This window comes from Podarcis cretensis, assembly GCF_951804945.1.
Source record: "Podarcis cretensis genome assembly, chromosome: 6".
NCBI classification, from domain to species: Eukaryota; Metazoa; Chordata; class Lepidosauria; order Squamata; family Lacertidae; genus Podarcis; species Podarcis cretensis.
The window spans coordinates 62,369,487-62,390,007 of record NC_137175.1 but is presented as its reverse complement, the minus strand read 5'-3'; the positions used below and the strand labels follow the sequence as shown (position 1 = coordinate 62,390,007).

The window sequence follows — 20,521 nt, the reverse complement described above, 5'->3', positions numbered from 1 at the left end:
GTTAAATTTCTGGGTGTCTCCCAAAGCCATTTCTGCAACCATGATTGTACTCTACTGCATAGATCACATACAGCAGTAAGAACAAATCATGGCTATTCAGAATACACTGGTTTATGGAAGCTTTGCAGGTGGAAAATACAATGACAGGCAAATGATACAATCATAAATTCAAACACCATTTACATAGCTGTGTATGTCTTTGCCTATTATTGCAGCTGAGGCATGAAACTTTTGGAAATCAGTGATCAAAAATAGGCTTATGTTTCAGCCACATCCTTACAAGATGCAAATGGAGTGCAAACTGGAAGTGAATGAAAGGATTTGAATATGATTCTCTTCTCTATTATTTCAGATACTGACCTTTTAGAGGTTTAAAAATGTTGCAACAATTTCTGCTATACTAATAAGGATAGATAACCTAAACAAATTCAAGTTTATTTAGAACTACAGCTTTCATTATAGCAACATTTTAAACACATTTTACTTTAGCAAGGAGTCTAGGATAAAAACATCTGGAGAATTTGTTGTTATGTGAAGCTATTTAATATACATTTTGATTAATGAATGTGTTATATCTCAACAGGATTAAACATAAATCATAATTGTTCAAAATTAATCTTATCAGCACAGAGATGCACTGTCGGGTGACATGATTTACCAATACTTAGGAGCTCTTGAGGAATGGAGAAAAGGGAACCAGAAAAAAGAGCAAGTTAGGAGAGAACTACCCAACTGAATCTGCATTAATCCAGGAACCACAAACATGACTGAATTCCTTACTCCATTTGCATAGTTATCGTATTGACTGACTACACAATCAATAGTTCTGTTATGATGCCAGATCACAAATGGACACATAACTTCTAGTTGTCCCAGTGCACCCCCTTCCTTTCACCATACTCTCTGAAACCACTTACTGGAAACAACTCTGTGTTGCCTTACTTTAATCCTTTCCCTAGTACAGTGGTAACTTGGGTTACATACGCTTCAGGTTACAGACTCCGCTAACCCAGAAATAGTACCTCGGGTTAAGAACTTTGCTTCAGGATGAGAACAGAAATAGTGCTCCAGCGGCGCGGCGGCAGCAGGAGGCCCCATTAGCTAAAGTGGTGCTTCAGGTTAAGAACAATTTCAGGTTAAGTACGGACCTCCGGAACGAATTAAGTACTTAACCCGAGGTACCACTGTACCATTTTTCAAATGGAAGTAGTAGTGCCTCCTCCATTAAATCCTTCCCTTTTCAGCACTGTGATTCTGATCTGAACCTTACCTAGGTGGCCATAAGGCAACAACATTCTAAGTTAGTATAAGAGGGGTTGGGAAGTTTCTCTATTTTCAGATAGTGCCTATATAATGCTTAGGCGATCGTGTTTCCTAGGTTCCCAACTGCAAGGACTACTGTACCCAAGACCTTCTGAAGTATTGCTCCTTGATCTACCACTTTCCCCTTTTGAACAGTGTGCCTTAAGCCACATCAGGTACAGTAACTTCATCCCAAAAGATGCACTCCTCCATTGTCTCCTAAGACAGATGGACGGCAACAAGCGTGCCTCCTAGCTTGCAAAATTCTTGCCTTACACACCTCTCATGGTTCTGTCCCTATATAGTTTGAGTAGTTTGTTCTTCCTGCTTGCAGCCTTGATCTATTACTTCTGCTCATTCTTGCATCCCCCCAAATAATTTTGCCTTGGCTTGTCCTGAGCCACCTGTCCTGTTCATTTGGAATAGAACAGGAATGGGGAACCTGTGGCCCTCCAGCTGTTTGGGGGCACAACTGCCATCAGCCTCAACTAGCATAGTCAGGGATGATGGGAGCTGTTTTCGAGCATCTGGAAGGCCACAGGTTTCTCATCCCTGCTCTACAACAATGCTTCCCAAACTTCAGAAGGTTCGCATTTATCACAGCACAGTAGCAATATTATTGTAGCACATTTTTGTGTACTGATGAGTTATTTAAGTTTCCCTATCCTACATAGGTAAAATGTTGCATGGGTTGGTGACTTTGTCTGTTGCATGCCTTCTTAGAAGACCACTTCTGTATGTATACTTCTATCAGGTGCCCAAAAAGTGTAGCGAGGGGCCCAGCCAGAGTGTGAATTTTTTTTTACAGAACATTAACTGGTATTACTGCATAGAGGTATAGAGGAATTTTCAAATGAATCAGTAAGAGTAACATAAACTGTCACAGGAAGAAAAGAAACAACACAACTTTCTAACAGCTAACCTCAGTTTCTTGTACAGTGATTATATATTGACTTTACAGAAACTTAAAAAGTGGAACTGTGTTTGATAGTGGACCCCAATAACTTTATTTAAAGCAAAAATTAGAAAGCGATCAAAACGTTTTATAGAGGAGAACAAGAATATAATGCTAAGCCTCTTAAAATTGCCTGAACTGTGAAATCAAGTAATGAACACTAGAAAAGGTTCTGTCAGCTGGAATCAAAACTTAGGCCAGTCAGCATTTTCACCTAAACCCTTATTACAGCAGGGCATTTGATTTTTCATCTCTACATTCTGTTCTGCCCAACAAATAAACCAACTTGACCTCTACCTGTTACTTTGAGAAGTCTGCCTATCATCTTTTAACTCGATCCTTTCCCCTCAAAGCCTTCTGAGCTACTCAGAATGAAAGGAGATGTCAAACCAGACGTGACTTTGATCATGTTTTTGGATCTGATGCTTGAGTCCTGTGTTTCCTTTACAAAAAGCAGCTGTTGGGGGCCCTGATCTGGTTGGAGAGTGGAACAAGGGAAATTTAGCTCTTTCCCCCATGCCATTTTCCATCTGAGAAGCACCGCACCTAAAGCAACTATTTGCTGCAAATTTTAAAATTAAGGTTTGAACAAAGAGTATCTATTCCCCCTTACCCATGCCACTTCCACATTGTTCTGGAAGGAAAGCAAATTTTTTCCACAGTGTGTGAAAAGGGTTGCAGGGAGGAGAGGGAATCAGCAAAAGCTGCCTTCCTTCCCTTCCATGAGCATAACTCAACTCACTGAATCTACGCATCTGATCCAATGCCATTTAAAATAAGTAAATCAGGGCAAATGAAAGCCCCAGGTGTGTGTGGGGGGGGGGGTAGGGAAAACAAAGATTAACCTCTCATGGCCCCAAATCTATCTGGAGACCCCCACTGCCATTGCCCCCACTTGTAACTAATAGAATGATAAATATATAAACAACCTTATGTAATACAGTGCTTTTTTTTAACCTAATATATCACGCAGCCACACAAATAAGTGACAATATGAAAAAATAAGAATGCTTCCCTCATATTAAATGGTACATCATACAAACCCAAAAAACTGTAGCTGTCATTACTACAAGTATGGTGTCCTGACAAAAGAAGTGTAAGAAGCTTTCTAACACAAAGGCATATCAGGAAAAGCTCTTTTCTGTAAAGTTGGAGTTTTCCTACTGATTAATGCTACATTCAACAAAAGAGACACTGTCTGCCTAATTACGTTAAATACTTATCTTCAGGGGATTAGCAAGGTGTTTCTGCTCAATGTCACTCTTCCTGACAACCTAATGATAGATCTGTTTACTTAAGAGAGCAATTAGTAATTTTTTTTACTGTTTTCTTAACTGCCTTCATATCATGAAAATATTTGATTAACACACTCCAGCTTATCTTACACTGAGAGCAACATATTCCACATACTTCTTGCTCTTTCTTCAAAAGGAGCGTGACTGCAGCTTGCAGTTATCTTCCAACACCCTCACATTCCACTTCACAAAGCCCAATGAAACCAATGCTGTATTTGTGTTTTAATCATTTTATTCTACGTCACAAAAAACTATTAACTAAAGTAAGAAACTAAAACACAAAAACAAGGAGAAATTCATACTTCTTAAATGGCTCTAAAATGACAATTGATGCCCCTGTTATTCAACAGGGTTAGCAGGATGTGTCCCAAACGTGCAAACTACATCTTTTAAAAGGCACAGAATAAAAAAGAAGAGGTGCTTTATATTTTAAAAAGTGATTTATTTATCAAAACAAGACCTGCCCTGTAAATCTTGAGTGTGTATGACAAAGCCAATCTACGGGTAGAGTTATTTTTATTGTGAGACTGTATTTTATAATACTGACGTGGTGCTTAAATTTTATTTTCCTGATTGTTGGCTGCCTTTGAGGGCCTGTTGGGCCAGAAAAGTCAGCTAAAAACGTTTTGACAAATGTACAAATAAATAGTGTAACTATGAGAAGTCTTACAATAAAATATAAATTTAAATATAGGAGAATTCTGCTGCCAACACAGTTGATCTGAAAAGACAAGTCATTGGGGTTCTATCATACACTGTTTCTTGCTAATTATGAGAGAACCTTCTATATAAGCCCCAGGATGAAATTTGGGATTGTGTTCAAAACCACTTGCCTCAGAAACAATCTAAGAAAAAATAGTGACTGTTTGTTTTTACTTTGGGATACTAAATTCAGCATTTTGAAGTGTAGCAAAGGACAAACAAGAAAGTATTTCAGATATCAGAGGCAGTATTCTTCAGCAATTTGCTGTCCTAAAATAAAGATGTACTTACATTCTGCTATACCTATAAGTTTTTCAATTGGTTTTCAAGGGTACCTGCATTGCAGTATTCCAGTGTGGAGCCCACAAGGGCAGCAGTGATTGTGACACAAGAACTGCATCAGCAAAAAGGGTCATAGACATTCAGCTAAATTTGTACTTCCAGGGAGGAGGCATGAGTAACTTTTTCCATCTCTTTCACAGCTGGCATTGAAATAGGTTACAAAAGCAGCATCTCTTTGGACCGGCCATATGGATAGTTGTATGTTAAAGGTTTGATGGAACAAGGACACCTAGGCTATTACGCTCAGCTGAAACGTGGCAATAAATCACAACACCATAATGAGGTTTAATTATTTCAATGGATTACAATACACGCTGGACTATCTTGAAATATATCTATACCTAGGGCTTTTTTTTAAGGGGAAACTCACAGGTAGTCAGTTCCGGCACCTCTCAGGTGGGTGCCAGTGCCATTCTAAGAGAACGAGGGAGGCGTTCATGGGTAAGTTCCAGCACCTCTTTTTCTAGAAAAACAGCACTGTCTATAACTATTTATTAAATTCATTACTTTTTTAATGGTAAAGGAGTACGTAAGCAACTATGGAGCCAGGTGTGCAGGAAAATAAAAGTTAAAATGAAATATTATTATGGAACATAGGTTGTCATGGGCACAATTAAAAATATTGAAGACAAAAGAAAACACTTCTGTGTTTTCTTATTGCAAATCGTGTACTACATTAAAGAGGTGGGAACTTTATTGCAATTGGTCACAAAGCAGAAAATTTGTGCCAAGTTTCTTCCCAGCCTTTTGTCCTACTCTTCCTCCATTATTAAAACCCTTTTCTTTTTCTACTCTAGGGGTGTGGAACTTCAGGCCTGAAGCAGGGGGATTGCAACCCACCAGGCCTCGGCCTCTGTCCCTCAAACGTCTACCTACACCCCACCCCAAACTGGCCCTGCTTTAACCCCCAAGTGTTTTTTCCTGCCTGGAATGTGTCCCTGAACTCTGATAACGCCTCTTGCTCACTTGGATAGAGAATAAAATTAAGCACTGTGGGAAATTAAGCTACTGTACAATTGTAAAGTTTACATTTGTTGCTCCACCCACTTTTGCCCCTGGCCCCACCCACCACTCATGTGACCATCAGAAGGTTGTTCTGATGGGAATGTGGTCTTTGGTCTGAAAAAGGTTCCTCAGCCATGTTCTACCGAACTGGAGCTGTTGCAAGTATGCTTCCATTTAATTTCTTTTCTAATGTCAGTTTCCTGGCTACTTAATCATCCTGGAACCCAGATTCTTCTGAAAAGACAAACTTTACAGCACATGGTACCTAATACACTGGATTGTGCAAGGAACCAATTGTAGCATTATTATGGCTGCTATCTTTGACTCCAAGCCCACAAATCTGCCCCAATCCAGCTATAAAGAAATCTATGATGGGGGGGGGGGATACATCTCTTTCTGGATCATGTAAAGGTAAAGGGACCCTGACCATTAGGTCCAGTTGTGACCGACTCGGGGGTTGCGGCGCTCATCTCGTTTTATTGGCTGAGGGAGCTGGCGTAGTTTCCGGGTCATGTGGCCAGCATGACTAAGCTGCTTCTGGCGAACCAGAGCAGTGCACGGAAACTCCATTTACCTTCCCGCCGGAGCGGTACCTATTTATCTACTTGCACTTTGACGTGCTTTTGAACTGCTAGGTTGGCAGGAGCAGGGACCGAGCAACGGGAGCTCACCCTGTCACGGGGATTCGAACCGCTGACCTTCTGATTGGCAAGTCCTAGGCTCTGTGGTTTAACCCACAGCGCCACCCGCGTCCCAGGCACAAGAGGGTACCAGCCTCCAAATCCTAGCCCACACAGGCCTTCTTCCTCATTTAAACATGGTTGCATGGAGAAAAAACTTTGGAATGGGGGGAGAGTTAAAAGTCTGGAGAGACAGGCTGTTTGCACAAGGGAGGGTGCAGAATCCCAGCTTCTGCCTCTGTGGGGAGAATTAGGCCATCCTCATTTGCATGTCGTTTTATTGCAATTGGTCACAAAACAGAAAATTTGTGCCAAGTTTCTTCCCAGCCTTTTGTCCTACTCTTCCTCCATTATTAAAACCCTTTTCTTTTTCTACTCTAGGGGTTTGGAACTTCAGGCCTGAAGCAGGGGGATTGCGACCCACCAGGCCTCAGCCTCTGTCCCTCAAGCGTCTCCCTACACCCCACCCCAAACTGGCCCTGCAAGATGATCAAACCTATCCATTCTGAAGGAAATCAGCCCTGAGTGCTCAATGGAAGGACAGATCCTGAAGCTGAGGAGAAGGGGACGGCAGAGGACAAGATGGTTGGACAGTGTCCTTGAAGCTACCAGCATGAGTTTGACCAAACTGCGCGAGGTGATGGAAGACAGGAGTGCCTGGCGTGCTCTGGTCCATGGAGTCATGAAGAGTCGGACATGACTAAACAACTAAACAATAACAACAAAGCATGGGAAGGAGCCACTGCATGGACTCCTCCTACAGGACTACGGACTTCCAATGTCACTGGGGTGGTATGGGAAGGACACATGCTAGAACGAGTGTCATACTACTAAGGTAATAATGGAAGAGACCCAAAGATCGAGGAAAGCCAAGAAGACACTGTCCAATATAATAATAAAAAAAGATGGATGCAATTTTCAGACAGTTCTTCCCTCTATAACTTTTGTGGTACTAAGGCAATAATGTCAATGAAACAGATTATTGTCACAGATAATGGTCACCAGCTCCTTCATAAATTGCAGAAGAAAGAGAGACATATTGATCCAACGGTCACTTTCTGTCATCGTGTCTACGTCTATTACAGCAAATGAAGGGTATTTAATTATTTTACTTAATGGCTACAATGGAAAAAGACTATGATTGTGCCTCAAGTACTTCTATTGACCTGCTGCATTTTTTGTAGCATCATATTCATTAATAGATTTTGTTGGCTGCAGCCTGTTGGATATAACAGAAGTGAGGCTCTGTAAAAGTAGACAGTGTACAAAAAGAAATATATCATCATGGATTTCAGCAATGATTCTCTAAGCTCTGTATAATATATCTGACTAAAGTCAGTTCAACTAGTGCTTCTAGTAGCTACCACAGCTGGACACAGGAAGAAACAGAAAAAAGTTAACACGGTAGTCAGGAATATATGGTGCAGAAGAACTCTGAGCTCCTCCTGTTCCTGTGCAGATACCAACACCTACTCCAGAGGGTGAAGAAAACAGTACAGTGCAATGGAGTTTATTACACGTTAGTGTATATCCATCATGCAAGGACCTTCATCAGCCTACAATGGTTTTAGCATACTTTAAAGATTGTGAGGATGGTGTGGTGGTGGCTTGGTTTTTTTCAAGATATGTACATTTTGGAGTGCCATGACTACCTTTTTATAACCTCTTTTCTACACAGCAATTGATATAGATCAGGGGTGTCCAATTGGTCGACCACAGGGGTGTCCAATTGGTAATCTCCCCCCTAAAAGAAGTTCAACAACTCTGGGAGAAATTTTCTAACAGTTTTCAAAAACTAGCTATACTGATTGCAGTAAGCAAAGACCCTATGTTGGTGAGTTGCACAGAGGAAATATAAGCATAGGGGGGAATTGCTGTTTTTCAACATGCTCTGTGCTTTTATCATTGCTTGCATCCCAATTCTTGCAAGTAAAAAACATTGGCTCTGATAACCGACCACTGGGTCCTCTCCCCATCAGCTGGCATTCCAGCAGGCTACTTTAGTGGGGGAGAAGGACAGCAGGGCTCATACAATCAGATCTGCTGCAAGATGAGGCTCCTCCTGTCACTAACTGCTTCCATTCCAGCTAACCATTACAGGAGCTACTATATAACTGGTGTATGTTTGCCATTTTCCTCTTCCATTCCCACCCCCCTTTCCTTTTGTGTTGTGCCTTTAATATTGTAAGCTTGCAGACAAGGGACTATAGTATTTCAGTTGGTTTGGCAGCCTTTTTTGGCTGAAGAATGGGGTAAAAATTATCTAGATAAATAAATAAATAAATAAATACATGTTTGTGCTGTATTGGTGACAAATCCAATAGCAGTGCAGCATTCTGAGATTGTAGATAAGAAACCAATCACTCAGAGTGTGAAAAAGAAATCTTTAATGTGCTAACACAGCTATCCTCTTTCATGTAATAGCAGTTGAGACTAATGCATTGTGATCTCAAGGTCCTAGTGAGCTTGCTCTTGAAAATGCATTAAATGTTTAGTAGCAAAGTATCCACGTTGCCTCCACACTGGACATTTACTGTGGAATAGCTAGGCTTTCCACTCACTTTTTACATGCTCCTCCCATGTTTTTCCTGTTCAGCTTCTCTTTTCCTCCTTCCCTGCACCCAAGTGCAGAAGATGTGATTATTACAGTGGTGTGAGAAATGTGTAAGACAGTTTGAGGAAAAGAAAGGACAAACAATCCAGAACAACACATTTGATAAAGCGTGTTCTCCTTCATGGAGAGCACGTGTTGCAGTGGGGTCTAGCAGGACACCCCCTTTCGGTTGCTGGGTGGGACCATTTGGATGGCCAGGCTTGTGATTGGGCTATGTTGGATTGTTGAGGAAATTTTGATGTTGTCAATTTGTGGGATGGACCAAGGATTTTATATACTGAGCACGCAGCGTTGAGCGTTCTCTTTCGCTGTGTGCACCGGATCACCCGCCCACCCTCCCTAATTTAGGGCTTTTGCATTTGACCTTACTATGCCTGTCATGGGGCGATCTGCTTTTGGGGCAGGGGCCTGGTAAGAATTTTGTCCATTTGGCTGATTGGCTGGTATCATTTGGTTTTTCCCTACTGCGTAGCAAATCGTCACAACTTGTAAGGTTCCGTTTGGCATTGGTTAAAAAATTGGTTGGTGGAGGGGTAAGGGTTGGCTGTGCATGCCCCTCCAATGCTGCTGCTGCAAGGGAATTCCATTAAAGGAACCCAGGGGCTCGCCATGCTTTCGTCCGAATCCCTAGTGTGGGGCTTGGGCAGCGCAAGCCCCTGGGAGCATGCAGGGAGAGGTGAGGGTCTGGGGCCCAGCTCCATTTTCTCCCCAAAATGTTTTCCCTTACTGGCTTTCGCAGGGTTGCGGAAGTCAGTTCTGTCCCTGGGCGGGGACAGATAGTCGTAACCAGTGTCTAAGCAACCACTCATATTTATGTATTTTAATAAAGTTGTGGCCAAAATTATGCCAAAAACCTTAAACAAAAGTTCTGTGTGAATTGTGATTTATTTTGGGGGGTGGCTTGGGGACCTCGACACGCAATGGGTATCTATCATAAATTCTTATTTCATCTTTGGAATTCCATCCCACTTCCATGAGCCTTGTATCACAGTCTTTTATATCCACTGCTACTCATCTGGGGACCAGAGCCTAACAGAATTTAAAACAACTTTCTTCCTATCAGGTTCAAAGCTTGAAATTCAAAAATAAACTGGGGGGAAATGTTAAGAGAGTGGGAGGCCAGGTAACCCAACCAGTTATACCCTTGTGCTGCTATCAAATAACAAAGGGTTTTAAAAAGAAGATATTCAAAAATTTAAAAAAAACGTAATTTTAATCAGCACTGTCAGCTCACTATTTTGCAGGCTTAAAGCCACATGAAAATATTAATCTGTGGTGAGAAATAGTGAGAGAAGATTATTAATTCTAAGGTTAAATATCTAGCAGCCCGTTTGACCTATATATCAATTTAAAGAAATCTAAAGGAGAAGTCAGTACCTTACAGTATATGTCAGCCTTCAAAAGGGCCACATAAGTTAAAAAGGACATCACATCTGTGTTGGATTACAGAATGCAGTTAGAAAGAGAAAGACAGAGAGAAAAGGAAAGGGGAAAGCAGAATGTTTTATATCATTCAGCTTCACGGAGTGCATTTGATCATAGCAGATTAAAATAAAACAAAATCCCAAAGCTGAGAGCTTTTAGGTGTATTTATGGCTGTATAACAGTTTATACTAGTTTAAAAATGGAGCCTATGCGGAATTGCACCAGAGTACAAACTGAAGCCTGACACCGCTTGATTTCCTTACCAAGTATCCTCATTATCTCCTCTTTCCTTCGTTCTCCGTTAGCAAGAGTTATGTGATGAAAGTGCTGAGATAAAGTAATGGTAAGGAGGATACCGCAAGTGGTATTTGAAAAGCAGGAATAATTTACTACGTGTCTGCTTTGTTTTACTTCCCTGTGTCTTCCTGTGGTGAAAGGAAATTCATCTTTTCTGGCAGACTCCAGCCTTTTTAGGCCTGAGAGCTCCCCAAGCACACTGGAGTGCAGGTAAATGGATGCGAGTCTCCATGAGTACAGTATTAGGAGCAAGGATTTAATGCTGTGTTTTGCTTGGTCTATCATGCCCAAACTACAAATAAGGCAACACACACTTGTTTGCAAAAATTGCATCAGATGTAGCAGTAACCATAGGGCAGAACCCTTCCTTATGGGCATTTTGCCTGGAAGTTTACAGATGCATAATGCTTCAGCAGAGAAAAATGCAGTGACTGGAGTGTGAAACTTTGATTCTAACAGTGTTACTGCATGTGACATGGAGATAGGGGCTGAATGTGTAGATACATGAACAGGAATTGCTGGTAGTCATGTTTATCTTCTCAGCATGGTGCCATCTACATAATTTCTCCAATATTATGCATGTATTTGCTACAGGTTACAGCTCTGTGGTTTTGAGGTAGCCTTGAGTATAAGTATGTTGGCCATTGGATCAGAGCCAGAACACTAGCTTCCTGGCAGTAGAATGTCTGCCATTTATAGGAAAGGAGACCAATGAGGCTAGGTGGTGGAAATCTGGGCTGTGTGGGAAAACCAGTGGAAATGCCAGGTTGGGTCTGCCAGTGTGCCTGTACAGCCCCTAAGATCCAGGCTACCTCCACCACCCATAAGCAACACCTATGGGAGTTTCCCCTATAATGCAGTTTCCATCATCCCAAACTATTGGTCATGTTGGCTGGGGAGTTCAATAGTATCCAGAAATTCCCCATTCCAGCCTAGAATATGAAACTGAAATAATCTTAAGACATATATGACTTGGTGAAAAGCAGGCTGCCTGAGAATGAATGGGATTTTTAACTTCCTTTCTAAGAGAAACTGGGAAAGCACTTTAGCTTATACAATATTTTATATGGTTTTGTTAAAGTAAGTGGAAACTTTTTCATACCTGTGAACTCTGCCTGCCCAAGAAAACAGCTGTAAATGTCTTATGTCGCTTTTGCCAAAGTGAGGACGGGGGCTGGGTGACTTCTGTTAAATCATTTTTGCCAAACTGAGCAGTTAGTTTAGATTTCATCACTCTTCTAGAATGCATCCTACCATCTCTACATGCTAAACCTTCTGATACTCTTTTGTATCATTAGCTCTTCCCTTCTTTTATCCCCTTTTCAGCAACCCCACTTTCATGACTAGAAATTTGCCAAGTTACTTTCTTCCAGCACCCCATTTCACCTTATTCTTTCCTTTCCCCCCTGTATTATGAAACAAAGGCACTATAGTATTCTTCTTCCTATTTTTCTAAACGTAAGTGCTCTTCCTTAAGCCCAACCATTCATCCTTACATTCCCTCCATCTTTTACTATTAACACATTATTATTTTTATTACTACTACTACTACTACTAGTAATACTTTGAATTACCCACCCTTCACCACATGTTTTCAGAGAGAGTAACAGCAATTTAAGAACTTAGACCTTGCCACAATACATGGCAAGATATAAGTTCTTTAGTTCTCTTGGTATTGGTGGCCTAAGAGATTGCAACTGCTTCATGAGAATGGAGTAGCACCAGAAGTGATAATGGGATCACCAATATTTGTGAGTCCATTGGCACATTTACAAACAGCAGAAACTGTTGTGGACACCACATACACACACCACAATCAAGGACACAATGCTACCTAGCTTATTGGCTACAACAGAATACTTCTCCCAAGTCTAATTTCAGTTGGGGAGGGGACTCTGCGGGCACAAAGGAAGGCCTCTGTGCCTGCACACGCACCCATGGATACCATATTAGCAAGCCCTGGTTTAATACAATGGACTGCTTTGACAAGTATTTATTAGAATGACTGTCTTTTAGCTTGCTTGCTCACAAATTCAAAATCAACATCTTTATTTCAGAATTGTGTGCAAATTAGAAATAACAATAACAAAAGAATCACTTAGAAAAAAAATCAAGGGGCCTTTTGTCCATAAGCTGCAATTATACTTTAAAAAGTAATAATATAATTTCCTTTAAGAAGCAAAATATTTTGTGACAAGTGGTAAGATATTTATGTAGCAGGAAACAGAAGAAAAGTTAAGCCAAAAGAATGACTTGAAAAGTAACTAACAAATCCAGAAGTGGAACAACAGTATCAATGGTACGTAGAAAGACTTCATTCAAACTTTCCAACATTTAAATCGACAAAACAACCTCTCCTGCAATGCCATTAAAAGCCATTAAAGAATAAAATCAATTCACGTTAACAATAGTTTGAAAGGGTCTCCCACCTGTCATTTTACAACATAATATAAATTGCAGGATGCCACTCTTTGGGGGCAAGCAAACCTAATTCTCAGTATTATTTTAGAATAAGGAAGCCTTGAGAGTCACGGAAACCATAATGCAACACTACAAATGCTTGCCTAAAATACTGGAATGAATATTACCAAAATATTTACAGCTGCAGAAGCACTCAACTTCTGTAATCTCACACACACTACCTCGTATATTAAATCTGAAACGCAGTCTAATAATTTTTAAATAAATACAAACATGGAAGATAGCTTCGAAGCCCTAAAAAAGCCACTCTATTTACCTGGCTCCACTTCATGCCATCCACTTGACTGGCTACCACTTCCTGGAGACCGCCCTTGGCTTGTATAAAATGGCTCTTCACCAGGACTGTCCATTTCATCCTCTACAGATTTGAGGCGCTTTGTAGAGCTGGAATTGAAGGAAACACACAGAGAGAGAGACATTAATGCAAGAGCTAAAGTGAGACAAAATGTCAGGCTGCATTTTAGAGTTGCAGCTCTGGAGAACTTCCTTGCTCTGAAGCAGAGGTGATGCAGCTACTCTGCTTCTTCTGCCCTGTTAATCTTCTGTCTCCCTTGAGTGCTTTGCTCCACCCTTCCAGCCCTGTGCTTTGGAACAAAAGTCAACTCCTGCTTTCTACTAGCAGGATGTGCTCAGAGGCCTGTAGAGGCCTGGGAGAGAAGGTAAGGTATACTAGCTGAAAACCTGTTGGTGTTTTCAGTTCCATTTCCCTTTTGGTGGCATGCGGAAACTCCAGGCCAACAATCCCACTTCCTCTACAGTCTAGTCCATAATCCATCATATTTATTTTGGAGACGGCAGACAAAGAAATGCAAGAGGATGAGAGCTTAAGCATGTGTGTGTATATGTGCAAGAGTGTCTCCCTATAGTTTGTCACACCAGAGCCTAAGTGAACAGGGTGTTCAAACGTAGTATTCAATTTGTAAATGCCAACAGTACAGATGCTCAGTGTGTGAAAAGGGCACTATGCATGTACATGCCTGTGGAGCTCATCCATGAAAGGTGGGGATCCTGATTGCCTCAAGATCTCCTCTTGCATAGAGGAACTGTATGTATGTATGTATGTATGTATGTATGTTGGTATGTGCATAGAACTCCTCACGAGAGGATGGAGGAGGATGTGGCCACAGGGTGCAGGAGGCGGGTTGCCTGAACTCTGCTTATGTCACTTCTAGCTGCAAAGGTAAAGTATTTTAGAGCAGGCTGTATAGTCCAACCATTTCCATCCTTCTTAAGAATTCAGCTTTAGCAATAACTTGTTTGCACGGTGGCCCCGTTTTTCATTTTTATTTTTACAAAGCTTCAGTGGTATGGGAGGAGGAGAATTGTTCTGACATTTATTCCATGAAGAAGTTTAATTTCATAGCTACTCTGTAAAAACACCATGTACAAAGTGTTGCAGGCTGGAGTGCTCTCCTTTAGGGTTCCAGCCAGCCAGCTATTTCCTCTTCACCCCATTTCATTTCTTTCCCACTCCTCTAGCCTCGTTTCCATTCCTGTCTGCCCCAAAGTCAGTTAAGCTGCCCATAGCAAGCTCAGTCCTCATTGAACTATGTAGCCCTGACCCAAAAATGCCTTGAGTCTGCTGGCACTTCCCTCTTGTCTGTTGCTGGTGTGAATTTCAGTACATAAGGATCCACTTATGAGGTTACTGTTAGTCTATGCAACAACTATACAGTGGTGCCCCGCAAGACGAATGCCTCGCAAGACGAAAAACTCGCTAGACGAAAGGGTTTTCCGTTTTTTGAGGTGCTTCGCAAGACGAATTTCCCTATGGGCTTGCTTCGCAAGACGAAAACGTCTTGCGGGTTTGCTTCCTTTTTCGTAAAACCGTTAATACCCGGGGAATCCGCGCTCCGCAAGACGAAAAAAATCGCAAGACGAAGCAACTCGCGGAACGAATTAATTTCGTCTTGCGAGGCACCACTGTAACTACAACAACTGTAACAGCAGGAACTACTACAACAATTACAGCAGCAGCAGCAGCTACAAGTAAGATTTTCCATTCCATTTTAACATGGACTGGTCTTTTACGTGGAACAAAGTCATTACGTGATCATTATGAGTAAGGTTTTATAGTTCTCCCTCTCTTTCACATTAACAAACCATCACAGAATAGAACTGGATAAGCAAAGCAAATTCTGTGGGAAATGAGGAAAAGATTGAGAGAACAAATTTGACATAAAGGCAGCTTCTTTGGGGAGCCAGAAAAGTACTTTGAGGATTTTGCTAAATAGTGTGGCTAGGCAAGGAAATCATTGCTTGGAGATTTCTCTCTCTCTCTCTCTCTCTCTCTCTCTCTCTCTCTCTCTCAGCAATTCTGAATTCACTTCATAAGCCAAAAAGATTTTTAACTTGAGCGATGCAGAGGTGAAACGCAGAAAGACTGTTACTCATCACTTGCCACATACATTCCTCCCTCATGTAACATTCAAGCAAAGTCTGAAAGGAAAGATAACCCTTGTGCTGAGCTCTGAAGGTCAGTCGACTCGGACTCTGGCAGAGTAATGTGGGGAATTGCAGAGCCAGGAGCCCTCAGCTTCTTGAGCTATAGTATGAGGAACAGACTGCGGCTGGGAGGAAAAATGTCCTATTGAATTCACTTTCCAAGATAGGGTCAGCAGATATTACATCTATTGTCAGCTTTATAGAGTCTATTGCACATTTCTATGTACAAAGGAAGCAGAAACTCCCAAGGGTAAGCTACCTGACTAAACGTCCTATTCAGTGAGCCAGAGAAGGCTGTTTTCTGTATCAGAGATCTATTGCATTTGGATGGTGGTGGTAATAAACTGCCATAATTCCTCTCAGGCGGAAGTCTTTATAGAGATAATTCACACTGAGTCTTCTTGGATTTTGCCACAGTAAGGATTTTCTTATTTGACTTTTGAAGCAAGATCTCTGTGGTATCAGAAGATACTAGAACTTGTATCTGAGAATAAAGTTTGCCTCTTTCTTCATTGTGCCTCCTATTTTAGACCCTTTGTTTACTGATACCCATGGAAGTCTCTCCATGTATGAAGAAAAGTAGCTACAGTGGATGTGTTTGGGATGGGATCATAAACCATGGGTTATTGTGATGGGAATGAATTTATGCATGCCTCAGGCTCACACATGCCCTGTCTCCATCCACTATGGATGAGCGGGGGCAATAAGACACTTTTCTATTAATTTTAGATTATTCAAACCTGAAAATGTGTGGTTGCTACCAATCTGTTCCTGGTCACCATGCCAGAGAAGGAGGGAAGGATAAGCCTTGCACAGGGTTTGTTCACACTGTTATGAACAGCTGAGGTGCAGGAGAGTGGGGGAGGGGTCAATTCTGCTCAATTTGGGTACATGGGAGAGTTCCCAAACCCAGCCCTAAGCAGGTTGGAAACTGCTTCCTTGAGACTTCATAGCACTGAATCATCTGATGTCATTGTGATGCCAGGTGAATGTCAGGTAGGGGGCCCTACCCATGTGCTAAATTTGACTCATGATAAGGATCTGGCCCATGGAGCCAACAAGGTTCCCCACTGCTTTGGAACTAACAATTTATCATTACTCCCAAATGCAATAAACTAAGACACTTATTTTTCAAAACATTAAAATCAAGATTCTTAATATTCTGCCCATAGTCCAGGAATGCAAAAAAAAAAAAAAAAAAAAAAAAAAGTATGTCAGAGCCTGATCAAGGCATTTTAAATGTCGACACAATACATTTTTGCCTACAATACGGTCATTGCCTTGATAATCTCCCCAGCACTATAGTCTTAAGCTTATGTACTTACAAGTAAATATTAGCATAATCAATCGGAACATACTTTCATATAAAAATGTTTAGCTGTAAATAGCAAAGCTGTAAGTGGTAAGACATTTAAGGAGAAGTAACCTATGTGAGAGAAAAACCCAAATATATTGTGCAGTTATTAACTACTGGTGTTGTTTCTAATTAGCTTCTTATCTGTGTAAGGTATTTGTAGAAGCATACAAGAGTGACAACTGAGTTTTACTTTTAAGTACCATTAATAACCTGTCTATTCCACCAGTCCTGTAATGGAAACAAGTATAGCCTGATAAATGAATGATAATTGCCCAGTGCATTCACAAAAATTCCAAATTTGCAAATAAATATGCTGATTACTGCTATATAATAATTAGTTTATTTGCCAACTTTCAGAATTTTGACTAAGTAAATAGTATATTCTCTTAGTCATCACAAGTTATTAACCATACAGAGGTGTACTTGTTGAAAGTAAGCACAAACTCTTCATATTAGCTATAGGTGTCAATATATTTTTAAAAATCTGACTGCAGCTGAGCAGAACCAAGGCTACTTCACACTACATTATTTTACATATCAATTCCGTGTAGGAGCAATTGGGTGCTCTGTCATGTGTAAACAATCCACATGCTTATCTCTGCTGAGTGTAACACATAGTGGTAAGATGCAGTACGCCAGAATAACCTATGTGAATAACTATATAAGCACATGTGTATTTAATATCCTTTATCGGCTTGCACACATTACCCAACAGTGAAGTAATATCTTCGAAGGAAATGATCAAAAGTGGCAAGAACCATGGTAAAGAGAGAGACACGTTTGCTAAGGTTCTGAAGGAAAGAGCTGGCCAAGGTCTAATGGAGAGCTGGCAATCACTTGACTAAGGCCCAGATCATGCAAGGTGCAGAATTTGTACTGGCATTGTTGAAATTACCAAAATTGTATGGGAAGTTGCCTCCAACAAACAGCTAACCCCATGGAACTGCCTCTGCACTGTTGTGTTTCAAGTGGCAATCACACTGCTATTAGCACATCTAAATTAAATTGGGTCTAATCCAGGAATACTCAGTTTGTGAACAACTGCTCAAGTGGCTGGTTGGGTGAGAACACGTCTAATGGAACTGAGAAGGCCATGCAAATGCATAGCAGACAGCCATTTGGTTACAAACCTATTCAAGGGATCTGTTGGACTTTTATCATTCTTTTTTATGTACAAAAATGAGCCCAACAGAGTAGTCATGACTTTCATTGACAAACCATGTAACATTATCATGTGGAATGTCACTCCACTATCTGAGCCCTGGAGAACTGTTATAAGTAATATCACAGCATAATGTTTGGTTATTGCAGCAAGCAGACCCTTCTGAAGTAAACTGGTACTAGAAAATATAATTAATGACCAGTCTGTGAGTGCTTAGAAAAAGATACTCTGATTATTAGGATCCAACATGCAGATGACACCAGATTGGGATAGGAAGCCAATGCTGCTGAAGATTTGGGATTCAATAATACTTTAACAGATTGGAGAACTGGGCCAAGACTAACAAAATGAATTTCAACAGGGACAAATTTGAGGTTCTACACTTACGCAGGAAGAACTAGTTGCACCAATACAAGATGGGGGACATCTGGCTTACCAGTAGTACATGTGAAAAAGGTATATAGATGTCATGATAGACCACAAGCTTAACATGAGTCAACAGTGTGATGCAACGACAACAAAAAGCAAATGCTATTCTAGACTGCATCAACAAAAGTATAATGTCCCGCTTTATGTTGCCTTGATCAGACCGCGCCTGGAATACTGTCCCCAGTTCTGGGCACCATAATTTAAAAAGGATATTTGTTGTTCTAACAGGGTTTGGGGAAACTGAGTGGACCTGGGGGATAGCTCAGTTAGTAAAGCATGAGACTCCTAATTTCAGGACTGTGGGTTCGAGAGCCATATTGGGTGAAAGATGCCTGTATTGCAGGGGGTCGGACTAGATGACCCTAGTGGTATCTTCCAACTCTACAAGTCTGTGATTCTGCTTTTAATGAAAAGGCTGGTGCTGAACTGTTTTTATTGTAACTACTTGTATGGTTTTAATTGATGTTTAGTATGTGTGTGTGTAGATAGATGGATGGATGGATGGATGGATGGATGGATAGGTAGATAGATAGAGAGATAGATAGATAGATAGACAGACAGACAGACAGATATAGTTATAATTCTATCAATGTTTAATTATTTTTTTCTACATTGTTAGCTTTTAAAAAAATCTGTAAGCCACCTTAAGTCCCTGTCAGGGATAAAGGCATGGTATAAATAATAAATAAATAAACTGTAAAGATATATTACTTCTTATACAATGGGTTGCATTACGCTGCAAGAAAGGAGATTGAACAGCAGGATCCAGATAAATCAGTAAGGGCATTAACAGAGAGACCAATGCAAGTTTGAGGAATTGCCCTTTAGAAATCAACTTACAGATAAAGCTTTAGGAATTTAGTGACTTAACCAAGCAGTTGATTTTTTTAGTCTGGGTTCCTATAAGTCTTGATTTTGAGGCTTAGATGCTAATTTGCAGCAAGGATATTTTTTATTTCATACTGTGGTCCTTTTCTTAAGCATCCATGAGATTGGATTTACAAGTACGCCCAAAGCCTGTTGCCATTTTGAATGATATTAATGATCCAGATTGATTTTTTTCTTTCAGCTAAAGTGGATCAGTCATTTGACAGGCATGATAAGAAATGGCTCCTTATTTACATCAACATTAAGCAGAAGAAAAATCTATTGTATAACTCTGCAAAGCGCGCCAGAGTGTATATGGGTGCCACTTTATTTTTACAAAGGATCAGTATCTCAGGCAGAATATGTCAGGCAACATAAGCACTAAATGATAGCATTACTCATTTTGAAATGTCCATGTAGTCAGGGGGATTGAACCATAACCCAATATCATACACAGATCAAATTACCTGGTAGAGGAAGTGCTTGGTAGGGATCTCCTCATTGCTCCTGGGCTCATGCTATAGTATGAGGAACTTTCCAAATCTGAGAGTGAGAAATTAGGCCCTGTTCCGGCAGCTATCGGTGCTGGGAAAACAAAGGAAAGGAAGTAAGTAAGTGATGTGGAAAAGGAATAATTACATTTCAAACATTCACTTTCACCTTAATGACCTACCAGCATGTAGGTAGTAAGGTATGAGTTAATTGGCACTGTAATCAGCAATATTAAAAGTTCATTATGCAACTTTATGATTAAGGTCTTCTTTGAAGGTCTTTTACTGATGGCAAAGTCTGATTTTGTACCATCATGTATTTCAATGGCTTCAGAAACTGTAGGAATGCTTCTTCTTCTTATATCTGTTTCCTCATGTCTGGCATTACTGAGCACCTTAGCAATGTTCTCCCAAGCATTTCTCAATGTTTGCTGTCCTGTGCACATGATAAGGTCTTCCTTTGTTACATTTTTCTCTTGACTTTTACGAATGTGTGTAATGAACTAGTTTTTCACAAAGATATTACGAAGTCCTTTCTCTGCAGTGTTAAAAACAGAAGGTCATGAATCTCTTGCCATCAATAATATGGATCTGGTATCATCCACATAAGAAGTTACTAAAGGCCTTTCTAGAGATTTTTTTATTACGCAATAAATATGCAGCTGTTACTTG

General features: G+C 40.6%; 1 protein-coding gene across 9 annotated transcripts in view; it reads right to left on the bottom strand.

Moving 5' to 3' along the window:
* NFIA (nuclear factor I A) overlaps positions 1–20,521 on the bottom strand; it is a 418,489-nt gene that overhangs the window by 71,328 nt on the left and 326,640 nt on the right. For all 9 annotated transcript variants that reach the window (XM_079982118.1, XM_079982123.1, XM_079982117.1 and 6 more), the window contains exons 5-6: positions 19,826–19,943; positions 13,355–13,482 (exon numbers count right to left, since the gene is read on the bottom strand). In XM_079982118.1, the coding sequence (XP_079838244.1) occupies positions 13,355–13,482; positions 19,826–19,943 (246 nt within the window). The remainder of the gene's footprint in view (positions 1–13,354; positions 13,483–19,825; positions 19,944–20,521) is intronic.